Source organism: Trifolium pratense, linkage group LG5 (assembly GCF_020283565.1).
Source record: "Trifolium pratense cultivar HEN17-A07 linkage group LG5, ARS_RC_1.1, whole genome shotgun sequence".
Classification (NCBI taxonomy): Eukaryota; Viridiplantae; Streptophyta; class Magnoliopsida; order Fabales; family Fabaceae; genus Trifolium; species Trifolium pratense.
Window position 1 is genome coordinate 20,907,159 of NC_060063.1, and position 18,044 is coordinate 20,925,202.

An 18,044-nucleotide genomic window follows, 5' to 3' on the forward strand; every position below is an offset into this window, starting at 1 on the left:
GGCGAGCTTCAGCGAACTATTCGCTGAGCGAAGGCTTAGCGAGCCTACGTGAACATCACCAGGAAGTCACCTGCTCATGGCGAGCATTGGCGAGCTTCAGCGAACATGTTCGCTACAGCGAACTCCTGGTCGCTTAGCGAACTATACCAGAAAAATATCTGTTCTTGAGTTTCAATAAGGCGGTTTAACATTGAATCAACTCAAAAATTCATTCAAACATGTTATAAATTCTTATAAACAGCTATTTCAAGCATATATGGTATCAAGGAACATTAATCATCTCTTCCAAACATCCAAATACCTCAAACAATCAAAATCATGCCAATTTCTTGGGTTTTAAGCAACTTTCATAAACTTTTTCAACATGATCCAAACACATGCATATTTTTCATGAAATCAAGCTAGTGATTAACACATACAAAGTGATGATGAAGAACATCACACTCACATACAAAAGCTTAATCAAAAGTCTAAAAGAAATTGAGTGGGAGAGTTCGGGAATGGAGACATAGACAATCTCCCCTCTCCTTGCCACTCAAGAATCATGAATTCTAATCTCTTACCTTAAGTTTGGTGATGATTCCTAGCCTTCTCTTGCTCAAGCTTTCTCTCTTGATCAAACCCTAGCCCTTGCTCTATTCTTGCTTCTAAGACAAAAGTCATGAAATGAGCTAAGTCTCATGACAAGGTTTCTTTAAATACCTCTCCCTAAAAGTCATGAACCAAGCCCAAGTGGCTTAGGCCCAAATGGCCTCTCACGCCCATTAAGCCCAAAACAAAGGTTCTCGCGTCTAATAACTTACGTTCGGCTAAATAATTATTCGTCGCTCACTAAAATAATAAAAGCCAATTAATAAATAAAATACATTTAATAAAATATACGAATACGAAAAATGGGTCGTTACAATCCTACCCCCCTTAAAAGAATTTCGCCCTCGAAATTACCTAGAAACAGATCGGGATAAGAATCTCTCATCTTGCTTTCCAACTCCCACGTTGCATTCTCACCAGCCGGTCCTCCCCACACGACTTTCACGGATGCAATCTCTTTGTTTCTCAACCTCTTCACTTCTCTTCCTTCGATTCTCAAAGGCACAGTCTCGATGGTCAAGTCATCCCTCACTTGAACATCGTCCGATTCAATCACGTGTGTCGGATCAGACACATACTTGCGCAACTGTGATACATGGAAAACATCGTGCAAATTCGCCTGTGATATTAATTGATCTTCTTTTTTTTTTATTTAAATTTATATTTAGAAAAATTATTTCATCTATTATTTTTAGAATAATTATTTCACCTGTTATTCTTCTTCTGCATTTTTCTTAGTAATAAAATTAACATTTTCAATGTACCAATTTTTTTTTTTTTAAATATTTTCATGAATTTTTGCATAATAAGAATATTTTTAGAATATCTCTACTTGTTTCAACTTCTATCATTAATTCTAATTTTAATTATGTACTACTGCAAACTACAGATCTACAGATCTACTGTACTACCTGATTAATCACATAAAAAATATAAGATATTATATTAAATAAATATTAGTACTTTTGTATTGTGAATTAGACCCACAAAATAAAAAAGTTTATTGCATCACTGTAACCATTACCATTACCAATACCTCTCTTTCTCTCTCACCCTACCCTTGATCTACTTTTATTTTTTTATAAATCTAATAAATTTGATAAAAATAATAATGATCTTTTTTATGTTTTGTACCATTTTTATGTTTTCACTCGGTATATATGATTTCTTCTTTTTATTTTGTAGATCTAATATATATATATAGTATTTAATTTTGATCTGAAACTAAAAGATAAAATTATGTTATAGAAAATTGTACAATAAAATAACATGAACATGTTGTATACCTGCCGTATAATCACTCAAAAATGTTACCAAAATCAAATTCTTCCACTTTCTTGATATGTGTTTTCTTTTCTCGCGTTCTTCCTTGGTAGTGTTCATCTTTTGTTTTTATCGTGAATAATCTTTGGGTCTTGGTTACTTGAATCTTTGAAAGTTGTTAGAGGCAAAGCCACTGTTTTCAACATCATTGTTTTCAACTCTTTCTCTTCTCATCTTGCATCAGTCTTGTTCTTTAAAAAATAAAGTAGAACATGTCAAAACTTTGTGAAAAAAATAAGTTGATTTTTTTTTGTTTTCTCCATGTGACATCAAGTATATTTTTCCAGTTATTTTTTCAAATAAAAATTTCTTTTTTAACATAATGAACAGTGTGAAAAGGAAAGTAAGGTAAAGAAAATCAGTATATCAAATTAAAACTTTTATTATTTACTTACCTCTGTCCTTTCTTTGTAGTTTGTTGTAGAGATAAGGACATCATTGTTCCTGCAAAATCAAGTTTAATGGTTAGAAAGTTGAAGTTAAGATGAGAAGATAATGAAAAGTTACCAAAACAAAGTTCTTACTCTTATTTCTTTATATTTTATTTATCCGCGCGCTGTTGTTTGATTGTTAAATTTTCCTGAAAGAAAAAAATTCAATTGATTAGACAAAGAAGATGATGATGAGATTTATTCAAAAATGTATATTACAACAAAAATGGAGAGAAATAATGCAGAAATGTAAAGTTAGAGAAAGAACATGAAAGTGAAATGAAAAATGTGTTGAGATGATATAGAATTTTGAAAAAATGAAAGAGAGGGAAAAAAAATTGAATTTTGAATTTGGTCAACATTAGAATCCGAAAAAGTTGAAAAAGAAAGGTGAAAAGTGGAAATCATTGCTTGTCAAAAGTAACCAATTGACATAAAGTTGATATTTCATTTTCAATTGGTTTAGTTCAATTGCAACCATGGCTTGGGGGAAAATTGTTTTTTGTCTCACAAAGTGGGAATATGGTTTAGTTAGTGAGCCATATGGCCAGGGCCGGTCCCGAGTATTTGGAGGCCTTGTTTGAAAATTAAAAATGAATCTTTAATAAAATTTTTTTTTTTTTTTTAAAAAAGTCATTTCTCTATTTAAATTGTAAATAACATAAAAAATAGTTATCATAGTAAATCTTTTTACTAGTAAAAGGAATGTTGAATTGCTCCTAGGCCTTCATTGTGATGATGTGACACCTCTAAAAAAACTCCATACTTTTATTGAAAATTTACCAACTTCTCTTAATTATTAAAAATATCTAAAATAAAATTTATCCTCCACAAATTAAATTTCATGTCTAATGATTAATACATGAATAGAAAAAGAAACCCCCATAATTCCAAAAGACTATATTTTGGCATATATAAAATGATAAATATGGATTAATAGAAAACGTAAATGACTAAATAATTAAGAGTAACCTAAATATCCATATACTTGCCCAAATAAAAAACTTAATTTGTATATATGGATCAATAAAACATTCATACGTAAAAACCAAAAAAATATATCCATATGTCACTAAAATATGTACATATAAATTATATGTATATATAATTTTTAGTATTGTTATTAAATATGATATATAATCTAATTTTCTAAAAAAACCAAGATAAATCATATTAATATATTATTACACATTGCAAGAGGTTAAATCAACAATCAAACGATTAATTACAAGGGATAAAAACAATTATGATTGACCCTTAGGTATTCATATGATGCAACTATAACTGCAAAATTATTATTATTATATTATACAATTAACCTTCATGATTGTTGGAGTTCCTTTCAATAATTATATATAAAAAAAAAACTGTATGTTTTACCACAATGGTCTTTATAAATATTGATACTCACACATCACTACTTGCTCATGGTCTCATATTTTGTAATCTTATTTTTTTCTTTTTTGTGTTTTCTAACCTTCTTTGTAGTAATTTCATCAAGTCATGTCTACTCTTGAGTAAATCAACTACACTATCTTATTGTTTCAAGGAAAAATGTAATTCTATTTTCAAATGTATTTTCCTCATTGTTTTTGGGATAGGTTCTTTTTTTTCTTTCAAATATAGCAATGAAATGTATATTCAAGAATAACATTGCGACAATGAAATATATATATAACTGCAATTTCTTAACTTTTTTTTAGTGGTACTTGGTTTTAATAGAGAAGATTTGGAAATGTAATACAAGTTGGTCGTATGAAGCAAATTTGGAAGAATTTAATCTCTACTTGGTTAGAGGTGTTTTCATATGCTTAATCATCTTGGTTATGATATTCAAATTAGTGGATTGGGCTGGTACGAAGGTTTTCAAGTTTGCAATTGAGCTAAGTTGTATTTTAATTTCTTTATTACTTTTAGAATAAACTCATTTAAGTCACTAAGAAAAATCGTAAGATTCCATTTAGTTTCTAAGACAAATATTAAAAGTATCTCACTATCTACCTTAAATTTTGTTTGATTGATGAAGGAAAAGTGGCGTAGCAATTTAGTCATTACTTTACAATTTATACTTTTTTATTACACCAACATTTTAACTACTAATTTTGATATTTCATTGCTTAAAAAGACACATAAAATTAAAGATGCAAACAAATTAAAGAGAGGATAGTGGCATAAACCTCACTAAGAAAAATAAAATTAAACCAAAATAGAAAAGAAAAAGAATTAAGCATATGGTGAAAATGATAAACGAAACCACTAGCTAAATAATTCTGACAAATAAAAGGCAAAGAAATCTTAATAAGTAATATAAAATGTTATATTATATTTATCTATTTTATTATTTAAATTACTCTCTAAGCATAATAGTATTTAGGAGATAAGATATTATAGTTATGAGTGAGTACATAGTGAGATAGTCTTAAGAATAAGATGACATGTTGAATGTTAAATTCTTATAATATCATGCAAACTAAAAAAAAGAAGAATAGCATTTCTTAATCTTTGTACTATCGAACAGGTGGAGGGTGTTGAAAAAACGGTTATACTAAAAAAATGACCAACCAAAAAAAATGTAAAAAAACGATAGACTAAAAAAATTGGGAATAATAAAGTCTGCATAAAATTCCACCAAGTCAATATGTAAGAAGAAACTTCAAAAGAACGAGAGGGAAGTAAGTAGAAAAGCTACTTGATACCTTGAATTGCATAGAAGGAAATAAACAGTTACGTTATTCGATATGTAATTTTCAAAAAACGAGATCACGCGTTAAATAAAAATATTTATATATGAATGCCTCCAACTCTATTGAAATAAAAGTATTTATATTCGCGAGGCATTTTTATTTAATTTATTTTTTATATTGTTCTAATTGTTTAAAGAATTTATTTATGAATCAAAAAACAAATAGAATACATGACTTATTTCAAACAAAATTTTTTGTACTATACCATAATATAAAAGGAGAATACCAAATTAAACTATAGATTTTAGTTGAATATACCTTTTCAACAAAGTTGTTCTTAAATATGAAAATTATGAAGCCGAAACAAAAAAATTAAACGGTTAAAAAAGTTTTCAGTCGTCATAAATACCTTAATTTCGTTTTAGTTCATATAAAAAATTTCAGTAAGTTTTGGTCCTTCGAATAATTTTCGTCACGATTTTTAGTCCATACTCTTAAGTCAACTCATATGTACTATTGAATATTTTGAAATTTTTTTCCGCTGTCATATTTCAACATGTTATAAAAAATTATAAATTTTTGTGAGTGAATAAATTTTGAAATGTTTATAAGGACCAAAACTTGTTGAAATATTTTATAGAGACTAAAAAAAAAATTTAAAATATTTATAGGGATTACTAAGAACTTATTTAACCCTAAATTAAATTAAAATGAACAAAAAAATATTATACAATAAAAATCATATATTTTTATTTATTTTGTTCATATTATAGAAAAAAGATTCTAATAGTATATTTTATTTCTTACAAGTAATAAATTTTAATTTTATTACAAATATAATAAATACATTTTTAGCTTTATACGAAAAAAATGCTTATTTCATTTTTTGTAAATATAAATTTTACGTTATTTTTTTTGTTGGGCCTCATGTTAAAATCCGCTTTAGGCCCCACATTATGTTGGGCCGGCTCTAACACATATACTAACATAATCATATTTTTAATTAGTATCTATCATTTAACTATATGTGATTATACTTATCATAATTATTATTTTTCATTTATAAAAATATTTTAATTATATATTTTAATCGAACCCGTGCAACGCACGGGTTTATCCCTAGTAACATGTAAAACCAACATATTTTAATCAATAACATTAAAATACATCTTCAATCTAATATCATTATCAACTTTACATTTCCTTCGGAAAAAAAAACTTTCTTGTAATGTTGTTTCGTTTTTTACAATCAACCGCAAGTTACTTATAAAATTAAAAGTGTGTCTATTAAATTTTCTTTTTCTTGAGTAATAAAATATTTTTTGTAGTAACAAAGTCATTAATTTTTTTTACATATATAAATTTTTTAATAAACCGATATAAACAATCAGAGGCCCCCTAAATGTTTGAGGCCCTCCGCGGTGGCACACCTTGCACACCCACAGGGCCGGCCCTGCATATGGCTCAGTTACACATCAATCTGGTTCAGTTAGTAAAATTTTGGACTTAAAATACCATTGTTTTGGACACTTGGCAGTTTCTCAGGCAAGGTTATTTTTGATTTTACCAGGGACATCAACTTTCTTATATTTTTATTGATTAACTATATTTTTTAGTTTGTGTGAAATGGTTAAAACAACTTATTTGTTACGAAGTTAGTAATTTTTTTTACTAAAAACAATGTGATCACATGAAAGACTTTATAGCTTACCTCACGTTCTAAGACATGTATTATCATAAAATGTTTGAATGATATTTTTGATAATACCTATTTATAATTGACTATTTTCTTTTTCTAAAACCTAAAAATATATTAAAATAAACAACAAATAAATAATTTTTTGAAGAGTAAAATAATTGTCCATGTCAAAAGCAATTTTTTATCTATCTCTGAAGAAATAAAATATATGAAAATATTTTATTAATTGTACTTAAAAAAAATAATATATCTATCAAAATTGTTATTACTAATAATATTTTCTTAAAAAAAGAAGAAAAAAAAAATCAAAATCAAATATCGTGCAAAGTTCCAAACCAAACTGGTGAAGCACACAGGCTTGAAAGGTCAAACTGGTAGTGAGTGAGAACTGTGCAACAACAACAAGCTTCCATTCTCACTCTCACTCTACAAACAGAGAGAGAAACAAACAACCTTTCTTTCACCAAACTCATCGATCGAAAAGGTTCAATCTTATCCTTTTAACATTGTTAAACGCTTTTCAATTAACCCTTTTGTTTTTGTTTTCCCCTTTCATCAAAATAAAATAAGGGTTTGTCTTTTTCTTGTTAAAGTTTCAATTTTTGATTGAATTATGGGTTTTTTTTCTTAAGGGATTTTGGGTTGGACAAGTTAATTTTTTATTTTATATTTATATTCTATGAATCACGGAAGCTCCTCGAATTAGGCTGTCCCAATGTCCGACACGGACACCGGCACATGATTACATTGAATTATGTCAATCTTTTCAAATTATTATCGGTGTTACTGTCTGTCTATTTGTGTCCATATCTGTGTCCGTGTTTCATGCTTTATAATGTGTATGTAGAAATCACAAATGTGCAAAGTTTTTGTGTATTTGAGATTATGGGGGTTAGAGTGAAATTGAATTTGAAGATGGATTTGGACCAAAGTTTGTTGCTTTTTCAGGTTTTACAAAAGAATTAGCTCAATGTCTTGGGCTTCCCCTGATGAGCTTTTACTCTCCACCTCTCTTGCTACATACCTTGACAGTAATATCTCTCTCTTTCTCTGATATTTTTCATGTTTTTGTTTATGTTCAAATATCACATGCAAATCTGTTGTATAGAGTAACTTGTCTTGAATTTATATGTTGTTTTTTTCCTGTTGCACTATAGACTGTTTCATTGTGGGATTTGTACATGAATTGTTGATTACAGTGGTTATAGTTTTTGTTTGATTTATAAAACCAAGACATTGGACTCAAGTAGTTAATGAGCTCCCGGTAGGACGAATTGTTCTAGAAAATCTGAGTTTGATTCCTGGTCGGAACAATTTTTTGGCAGACTTTACTTACCGTGCGGCCAAATCTGGATTACCAGACCCCCTTCCCAGGGAACCAGAGGGTTAAAAAAAAAAAAAGCATTTTATAAACTAATACTAGTACTAGACAGACATTCAATATATGATGAAAGGATGATGAGGTAAACCACTTAGACATACAATAACTGGTCCTGGAGTGTGTATACTTGTAAAGTAAATTCTTCTGTCAATTGTGCAAAAAGGTTAACATGCATGTGTGTGATTGATTGAAGCACTGCACTCTACAAATAGTGTTTTACTTACATCACTGTATCTTGAATTCAACAATTGGATTGTCACCCTGTTCCTTTCAAATGAAAATGTTGGAACTTGGCAGCTAATCACTGTCATCTTTTTTAATGTTTCTATAGTTTGTATGCTTTCTATGTAGCAATTTAGTTGTGAATTTATTAGTTCTTATGTATTTAATTTTTTGTTTAGTAGAGGTTGAAACCATTGAACTGAATAATGAGATATGGCAACAAATATTAAAAAGTTTATTCTAAATTATATATTTTTTGTTTTTGCAGAAAAACTTCTTGTCTTGTTGCGAGATGGTCGAAAACTTTTAGGTTTCTTACGCTCGTTTGATCAATTTGGTAACTATTGATTCTAACTTGCATTCTTCTTTGTGATGTCTCTATTCTTCTTCTTATTGTTATTTCTATGTTAATATTAACTAATAATTTGATGCGATGACCATTTGTAGCTAATGTTGTTCTAGAAGGTGCATGTGAACGAGTAATTGTTGGAGATCTTTACTGTGATGTGCCTTTAGGCCTTTATGTAATTCGTGGGGAAAATGTTGTCTTAATTGGAGAGCTGGTATGATTTGTTCTTGATTATTTCTGATCATTTGACAACGATTACATGTTTCTCAAAGGATCTTCATAATTTTGTAATCTTTATGATTGGTTTAGGACTTGGGAAAGGAGGAACTTCCGCCACATATGACATGTGTGTCAGAGGCTGACATAAGAAAGGTTAGTTCATCAACAGTTATTGATAAAACAATTGGATATTTATCTCTTAGTTTGAGGGCATGTGGATGTCGATCAAATAAGGGGTCTCTTGATGTGTCTTGAAGCAATGTTTTAGAAACTAGGTTAATCATTTAGGAATTTGGATTCCAACAGTAAATGTGCGACACATTTATTGATCTTGGTCATCTGATCTCAAATCAAACGGCATAAATTATGTAAAGATGATTTGGTGAAGGTATAATGTGATCCAACTCTTCTCAAATCGATAGCCGAGCTCAATAATGCATGTAACTGCATGTTCTTTAAATGCAGGGAATCTGTATCCCATATTTTGAGTATAGCTACATCAGTTTTAACAGGCTATTCACAGCTGTCATTAGTTAGAGTTAGTCTATAAATACTTGCTCTCCAACCGTATCTGGTAGAACAGACCATATATTTAGCTTTGTACCACTTCTCTTATGTATTAACAAACAGTTTTTTCTGGTAGAACAGACCTTACACTTGACTGATGAATTAGTTTTAGGTTGAATAGGCCAGTTTTGTCCGGATTTCTAACCAATGCTTTATAATATTGCTTACCTACGACATGCTGGAAACTTTTTTTGCATCGGTGGGATGGGATATGAGGGACATGACTAATTACTGAAACTTTGACTCATTTTTAGAAACTACTGACGGTTCTGTTTTGTTCTCTCTTCTAGTGAGAAATTGCCATGTGAACATGTACTTGTATATACTAGTTTCTGGTATTACTAGATATAATTGTTCCCCTACTTTTCTTTGAAGTGTATCACTATCTATCATTTCTTTCAAATCTGCTAGCTTCACTTTCATAGGGCCATTAACATGATTTTATGAGGATCATCTTTTCCTTCTTCCAACTAGTCCTTTGTTATCCATAGCAAAAGTATACATAAAACTTAGAAGAATCTTCCCTTTTCAATCGAACAAATATTTAACAACCATTTTCACATGGTGGGAAATATTTGGCTGAGCAACACATGTTATCAAAATTCTCCACCAGTGCCTTCCAGTGTTGTCAATTGTCAAATATCGGCCATGGAAGATTGTGTTGGCAGAATTTTTGACAACTGCCATGGTCAATTTGTGAAGGATGGCGGCACCATACGTTTGATGGCAGATATGGCAGCTTAAAATGGCAGATTTCTGGTTTTCTGCCACTGATAACATTGAGTTAATCCTTGAGGACTTTAAATGCGCTGTGTACACCACAAGCTATTGTCGTATGTAATTATATGCCTAAGCTTGTGCAAGAGATGAACTATTACCCTTATAGTCTTATCGTTATAAAAGATCCAACAGCAAAGGTAGAGAACAAGTGAAAGTGATCAACTCGAAATTTTGATAAAGTAGGGTCCATTATATTTTTTTTGTAGTTTCAATGTATGTGAACCTCTCTTACCCAACACCACCCGTGTCCATATCTGTAGTTACTAGATTTGCTAATCAACCTGCAGACTGCAAAACTGATCCTTGTGTGGTACATGTGTAGAGGTCTTGAGATCACAATTTGAAGGGATGGACGGCACACTTAGTCAATGGACATTATACCATATACCCGAGAGTATGGTTACCTGTTAACTATGCATGTAACACTTGAGTGGTGCTTAATTCACAGTTGTCCATAGGATTTGGCACAACAAATAGTATTTATACAAATAATGGTTATCAAACTCTCGAGTCAACTCTTAGAACCATATTAACTCAGAATAATGATTCTTGTTAAAAAAAAACTCAGAATAATGAGTTTATGACCAAGTATCAAAATCAAGCTGACTTGCTACCAAAATCATTTTTATGTAAACTCAAGTAGATTCACATAGACTTCTCATTTATCATGGGTTCGAGGATGATTAACCGACCTTTGAAAGAATAGTTATTTTTTCCTTACATTCCTACAAGGCAATCTTTGAGTGTTGTGTCAAAAACCCGAAATGCAATTGCTAAATGATAAGGCTTTAGCGGAAAATATATGAACCTTACAATTGTTGCAATCGACTTGGCACATGCATCTAACATTCTAATGCGAATCCATTTGCAAAGGAGGTGGATGATACTGCATTGAATCTCTAACCCAAAGCTATCTACATAAACAAAGTTATGAACTAAAACACATGAACAAATTCAGCATTGCTAGTTTGCAATACACCTAATAGGACAAAATGGTGATTGAATCCAACTCTAATGTGCTCAAACCTAGCTCTAGTAGTGAGCTAAATCCAGCTCCAACAAGGGGAACCCAATCCCACTATCCATCCCTAATTAGTAATTTGAACATTGTGATTTTCAAGTTGTCCATTAATTTTCAACTCTTTATGCTCTTTTTGTGTGCTGAGCTGTGAATCTATCTTGTGACTTGTGAGTTTGTCCATCAATTTTCAATTATGATTTGTGGCCTGGTGTTGCATTGTCAATAGGATGAACCCTGTTGTATAATCCACCTTAATTGAGGGCAGTCTTGCAATCTATTATTAGGCCACTTCATCTGCCTTCGTAGCAACAATACTATACCTTTAGTGTGTTGGGTTGAGGGGACAGGTTTAGTCCCACATTTCTTATAGGTAAAGCCTTTGTATTGCTTATACAGCTTGCACCGTTGACATCGTAAAGCCACTTTTGTGGGGATGAGTTAGACCTGAGCCCAAATTAAAATAATCGTGCAAGAGCCTATCCTAGATCTGTTGTTAGGTTAATTGCGTTGTGCGTGCTCCAAACCTGAGTATGAGGCGGGTGTTGGGAAAACTGGCTTAATTGTCGCAGTAAAGCTCTCTCAAGGCCCTATTTACTTTGTGACAACACTTTCTATTTTCATTTTCTGTTTCACTTTATTTTTTGGTGAACCAAGGTATCCTCCTCGAAAGGATTAGTCTATGCAATGCAAAGACTAATCCTTCGAGGTAAATGAGATCCATTTAAGGGATTGACATCTCCCAATAAATATATTTCAATACGCACCGCAGGGATTAAACCCAGGACCAAATGGTTAAAGGACCCAAGTATCTACCACATGTCTCACATGTTGGGTTTTTTTCTTTGTTTCACTTTTAATTACAACAAAATTGTCGCATTGTTTTCATTCTATTTCCAGTTTTCATGTTTGTACAAGAACCATGAACAAAAAATAAAGTTTTTTTCTGTACAAATTCTTTGAAAACAAGAAACAAATTGAAAACATGGTGGCTGTTTTGTAAATAAAATTGAAATTAGAAAATGATTTGGGCCCTTGGTTTGTCCGTTTGACGGGGTGGGTTTAGTTCCACGTCGCCTAGAGATATAGCCTTTATAGTGTTTTGTAGTGCTTATAAGGCTGGGGCAGTACTCAACATAAAATTTGGTTTTGTGGGTTTAGTTCCGCTGGTTGAGTTGGTGATTTCAATTTGGAAAAATCGAGAAATAAATCCATCATGGCCAATGCTGCAGTGTTAAAATGCTTCCAAATAGTAAAAATTTACAAAAAAAATAAAATAAATTATTTGTGTCGATATCATATTCTGAGTAGAAATGTCAGCTTTCCTTACATGATTGAGAGTTCTTATCTACAATTTATTCTTACTGATGAAATAAATCAGTTTCTGCATTTGTTTCTTATTGATAATCAAGGCTTAAATATGCAAGAGGTCCATGCACTTACGGGTCATTTGAGTTTTAGTCCCCGTATTTTAAAAATCTTTCATTTTGCCACTCCACTTTCATTTTACTTTTAAAATGGTCGTTGGACGCATTTTTTTGTTGAAGTGGCACATTTTTTATAATGTGTCAGTTTCAGTATACTTAAAAATTACTTATTTAAGGGTATTTTGTTCTACTCACTGCAAAATTAAATGAGTCGTCGATTCTAAAGTCCAGTCAACAGTGACACATCAGGAAAATTGTGCCATTTCAGCCAAACAAAGTGTCCGTGGACCATTTTTAAAGTAAAATGAAAGTGCAGTGGCAAAATAAAAGTTTTTTAAAATGCAGGGACTAAAACTCAAATGACTCGTAAGTGCAGGAACCTTTCGCATATTTAAGCCTTTGAAAATTTAGTTGTGACTTGTGATAGAGCATGCATGTAATATATATTACTTCAATTGAGTTGCGATTGTGTTTGGTGACTAGTAGTAGTATATTCATCAATGTTCTGTGTTGCTAATATACATTTGCTTCGTTTTTCAGGCACAAAAAGCAGAACGTGATGCTAGTGATCTAAAGGGCACCATGAGGAAAAGGATGGAATTCCTTGATTTTGACTAAAACTTCCTACCATCTTAATAATCAAGCTAGTAGTCATATATGCAAATTTTAATGCAGCTATGACTCAAGTTGGATAACAATGGTTGGAAGGATAAGTAATATGGTTGATGTGCATTTATCTTCTTTAGGAATTAGCGAGACTCGAGACAGAATACTTAACAGCTAATAGTTTTTTTTTTTTTTTTGTAATCGAGATCAAAATTGAAATTGATGTCTGGCTTCCTTATAGAGCAACCAGCAATCATCATTGATTCATATCCTTAAATTGTTGCATGTGGATTATGTTAATGCATTTGGAGGCATGATGTTAATTGAGCTTTTAAATTATAGTTTCGTTTTAGATAATCAAACATAGTAGTTAATATGATTTCTTGTTTGTACTCATTTACAAGGCTTTTATTTTTAGGTTGTGTTTTCTGCAGTTGTTATAGGTATGGTTTACAATTACAAATAATATTAAAAGTATAAGATTATTATTAATCCCAATTATTTCATTGGACCAATAAAGTTACATCCCTCCAAAAATAAATATGAAATTCCAGTTGTCGATGTCACATTCCTTCACTGACAATGTTCTTAGATTCTATTTTTTATCCCTTGCATTTCATCTGAGTAACTTTGTGATTACTAATTGATTATTTTAGAACTATTTATTTATTTTTAAACCTCACAATGTACTTAGATTCTATTTTTTATGACAGGACCTTTTTTAAGCAGCAATTCATAATCGCTCTTCTTTCTGCAACAAATTGCTCATAATCTCCCCATCTATCAAAAGATATCTTTCGGTAGTGTAATTTGTATTAGAAGATATTGTCAGGTAGTGCAATTTTTTCTTGGTTAGTGTATGGTTCTTAAATCCTGTTCGACGCAATTCAACGGGTGGTGATTAAGAAAATTTGCTTTCACGCTCTCTAGCCTTCTCCTGCGCCCCCTAAATCTTCTAAAATACCCTCTGTTCAAGTTCACCTTTTAAGATTTGAACATTTCCTATAGATGAAATTTCAGAATTTTATATGTTTATCTTTTTAAATGTAGAACATCTCCCACATTAGTGGTACTCCTTTTCACTTCAATTAATATGTTTTATAAACACATTAGTTATTCAATGAATCTGAATTATAGCCTGAGGGAGTATAAAAATAATTTTACACAAGAAAGAACAATTGAATTGGGGAGTGAGAATGAGGGTACAATATATTACAAACAGAATCAATCTCCTGTATTTGATATTTGGTATACATAACAAGAAAACTATAAAAAAAATTCCTAAAATGGTTTTTACAAACTTAAAAAATGTTTTCCTAAATGAGGCTAAGCTTGGACTTGAATTTCAAAAGGCCACTTACATGAGAATCACTTCAAGTTTCAACTCCTCTTGAAATATGACACTTCACTTTCATAATTTAATCTAAGTACTAAGATCATGATATATGAACATAAAATACATCTATCGACAACCTTTACATAAACCAAACTGCTGTATGAAGCTATCCAATTCCAATCTTTCACCCTTTCAACCCTTTTTCTTCTTTCTTCCTTCTTTGTCTAGTGCTTGTTTCTCTATTATGGACACCAGACACGACACTAACACTGACACGTCGACATTAATGATAATTTAAAATTTGAAGAAATTTAATGTAACGACATGTGTCGGTGTTGTGCTGGACACCAGACACACATTCAATCTGAGGTGTCGATACAACATAGGTAATATTTCCAATTTGCCTGCAATTCTCAGCTAAAAAGTAACTTTTGAACTAAGCCATCTTTATTGACATAATCTTTAGAGTTGTACCTCCTCTATCCTTCTAATAGCTTCCTTCATATGCACTCTTTGTTCCGGGTTGCTTTCGGTACAAGCAGCACCGATTAAGAGAAGCTGAAGCATATTATTGATTGAATTTGATGCATTATCTTTCAACTCAGGATCAATTAATTCAGCTTCTCGTCGCTCAGAAATCGCTGTGAGGACCCATTGAACAACATCGGTCCCACCTTTACCATTACTATGATACTGAGAAGGGAATTTCCCTGTAATAATTTCGAGAATGATGATTCCAAGGCAATAAACATCGGCTTTCTGCGAAAGCTTCTGGTTTTGAATGTAATCTGGTGTTTTGTATGCAAACATTGATTGTACTGCAGTGCTAGGATTGATTAGTGGTTGAAAAGCAAAATCACCTAAAAGTGGCTCATATTCATTAGTTAGTAGAACATTGCTTGATTTAAGGTTTCCATGAGGTAAATCATAGGTTGAAAATTCAGAGTAAAGGAAGCTTAACCCTCTTGCAATTCCTTTAGCAATCTTTAAACGGATAGGCCATGTTAAATCTGCATGGGAAGTTCCTCTGTCACCTGAGAAATCACAATCATGCATTCATTGTGTTAATCATCATATTTTATATATATTAGACTCTTCTTTTAATGTATTCAATAATAAGATCGAACTCAGGTCCTTTACATTTAGCTTTACCATGCAACTGACCGTAAACTACAACCTCCAATCCATTTTATAAGAAACACTTGCCTATTTAGGTTCATTGAATAATTAATGCATTTGGTCTATAATATACACTAGATACATCAAATATACAATGAACCTAAAAAGTGAGTTGTTTTTTATAAAAAGAACCGGAGGGAGTATTAGATGACGAGATCAATTTTCACTCTTAGTCTAACAGTTCATAGCCAGCTTGCATTGTAAAGTTGATTGTACAATGCATACCTAAAAAATATCAAACATACTAGGAAAAAAATAGGTCTAGTTGCTTTGGTCAAGCTAGTCACTTTACTCGTTAAAAACATGCTAAAACAACCACCGATCATGGTTTTAAATTGTGATATGCAATTGCAATTGCTACTGTAATATAACCCTTTTAGAAGTCTCCACAACGGCGTCGCAACCACAATTGTGATTGTATCGCCAACATTTGTCTGCAATTTACCGCAATCTAAAGGCTTACAGCGTAACAGTAACCGCAACTACTGTCAAAATTTAAAACCAAATTTTTATTGATTATAATGCGATGTGAAACATATGCATACCGTGCAAGACATATAACAAGCTTCCTTTAGGCATATACTCGGTAACGAAAAGCTTTTCCTCTCTCCTATAATGATAAGCCAAAGGCGTCAAAATATTAGGATGTCTAATCCTCCCAAATTGTCTCATTTCAGCATCAAACACATCTTTCCCAATTTTATTCATCTCCCTCATCCTCTTGACAACCACACTCAACCCACTCGACATAGCGGCTTTATAAGCCGAACCCAATCCACCATTCCCCAATACCTCAGCAGCAGCTTTCATCAAATCCTGCAAACCAAAGGTACCCTTCTCATCATTCACCATCACTAAATCACCTATACCATTTCTATTTCCAGCCCCCATTCCGCTTCTCTTTGTAGATTCCCCCACGTTCCGTCTCCCAACTCTCTCTGACGCGGAAGAAGCTCTACTTATCGGTACACGCACCTGCACCTCGTCAACGCTAGAGTCTCGGCTTACAACGCTAAAATCATCGTCCCGTCTTCTCTGCCTTGATTTCAAAAATAAAAGTATAACCGCCGCTAAAACTGCCAATAACATAAGTACCATCACTTTAGACGCCAAACCAGACGCACCATTTTCGGTTGGAGCATAAGTAACACTATCCAAATATGAAGAAGAAGTAGTAGAAGAAGAAGAAGAAGAAGATGAACCGTCACATTGCTTTTCCAACGGTTTTCCACACAGGCCTGCATTTCCGGCAAACGAAACAGCACTAAATTTCGCAAGACTTTCAGGGATAGGACCTTCTAGTTGGTTATTCGAAACATCGAATGATTTGAAATCTTGTTTGAGATCCGGTAGCTGACCGGAGAATTGGTTACCTTCAAGGTGCAATTCTTTGAGGAGATCAAGTTCCGTTAAAGAAACCGGAATATTGCCGGAGAATTTGTTACCAGAGAGCCATACTTTTTTCAAAGAACTTAATTTTGTGAAGAAATCTTGCGGAATTGGACCGGTGAATTGGTTTTGTTGGAGAAGAAGAGATTTGATGGTGCCAAGTTTGTTGAACTGGGGAATAGGACCAGAAAAAGAGTTATTGATAAAGTTGAGTGTTCTTAAGCCGCGAATCTCGGCAATGGCATCGACATCTATTGTTCCGGAGAGGCTGAGGTCGGTGAGATGGAGACCTGTGATAATGTTGCTGAAGCAGATAACGCCAACCCATGTGCCGGAACATGGAGAGACATTGGGGATCCATGAGGATAATATTTTGTCGGAATTTGTGAAGGATTGTTTTAGTTTTAGGAGAGATTGTGTTTCTGATTGTGGTTGCGCCGCGCTGGAGATCAGAAAAAGAAAGGAAAGAGAGATCAAAAGGAGAACAGAAGCAGCGGCCATTGGTTGTTTTGCCAGCTGCTGAGTATTTTTGGAAACCGTTGGTCGGAAAGATTAATGTTGTTTTTTCTGTTATTTTGATGTTTTTTTTGTTTTTGGATTTTGGTGGTGGCGTAACAGAACGAGTGGTGTGTCATGTTGGTTTGTGTTTTGTGTGTGTGTTTTTGTGTTTTTTGGGGGTGTTGGTAATGTGGAGAGAGAGGATTGGTGGTGATTATGGTGTTTTGCCACAAATTGATGTTGGATTCTAAGAATAGAGGTTGCATGGAAATAGTTGAGGTTGGTTACGATAATTTTGGAGTTGATATAGGTTGTTGGGATTTGTTGTGTTGACCAAGTCACATG

The 18,044-nt window shown here is 32.4% G+C and overlaps 2 protein-coding genes across 3 annotated transcripts; one reads left to right on the forward strand and one right to left on the reverse strand.

The window, feature by feature from the left end:
* The first annotated feature begins 7,001 nt into the window (after positions 1-7,001).
* LOC123883968 (sm-like protein LSM1B) lies at positions 7,002-13,654 on the forward strand. 2 transcript variants are annotated; one of them, XM_045932935.1, is made up of 6 exons: positions 7,002-7,212; positions 7,661-7,759; positions 8,600-8,668; positions 8,779-8,894; positions 8,990-9,052; positions 13,232-13,654. In XM_045932935.1, exons 2-6 carry the CDS (start codon positions 7,699-7,701, stop codon positions 13,307-13,309), a joined length of 387 nt encoding a protein of 128 aa, XP_045788891.1. In that variant the 5' UTR covers positions 7,002-7,212; positions 7,661-7,698; the 3' UTR covers positions 13,310-13,654. The 2 variants fall into 2 exon arrangements, with proteins under 2 accessions (XP_045788891.1, XP_045788890.1); XM_045932934.1 differs by having other exon boundaries at positions 7,046-7,212; positions 7,677-7,759.
* Positions 13,655-15,095: 1,441 nt separating this feature from the next.
* LOC123883969 (pollen receptor-like kinase 3) lies at positions 15,096-17,903 on the reverse strand. Its single transcript, XM_045932936.1, has 2 exons — positions 16,358-17,903; positions 15,096-15,667 (listed from the first exon to the last, which is right to left on the reverse strand). Exons 1-2 carry the CDS (start codon positions 17,700-17,702, stop codon positions 15,096-15,098), a joined length of 1,917 nt encoding a protein of 638 aa, XP_045788892.1. The 5' UTR covers positions 17,703-17,903.
* Positions 17,904-18,044: the final 141 nt, after the last annotated feature.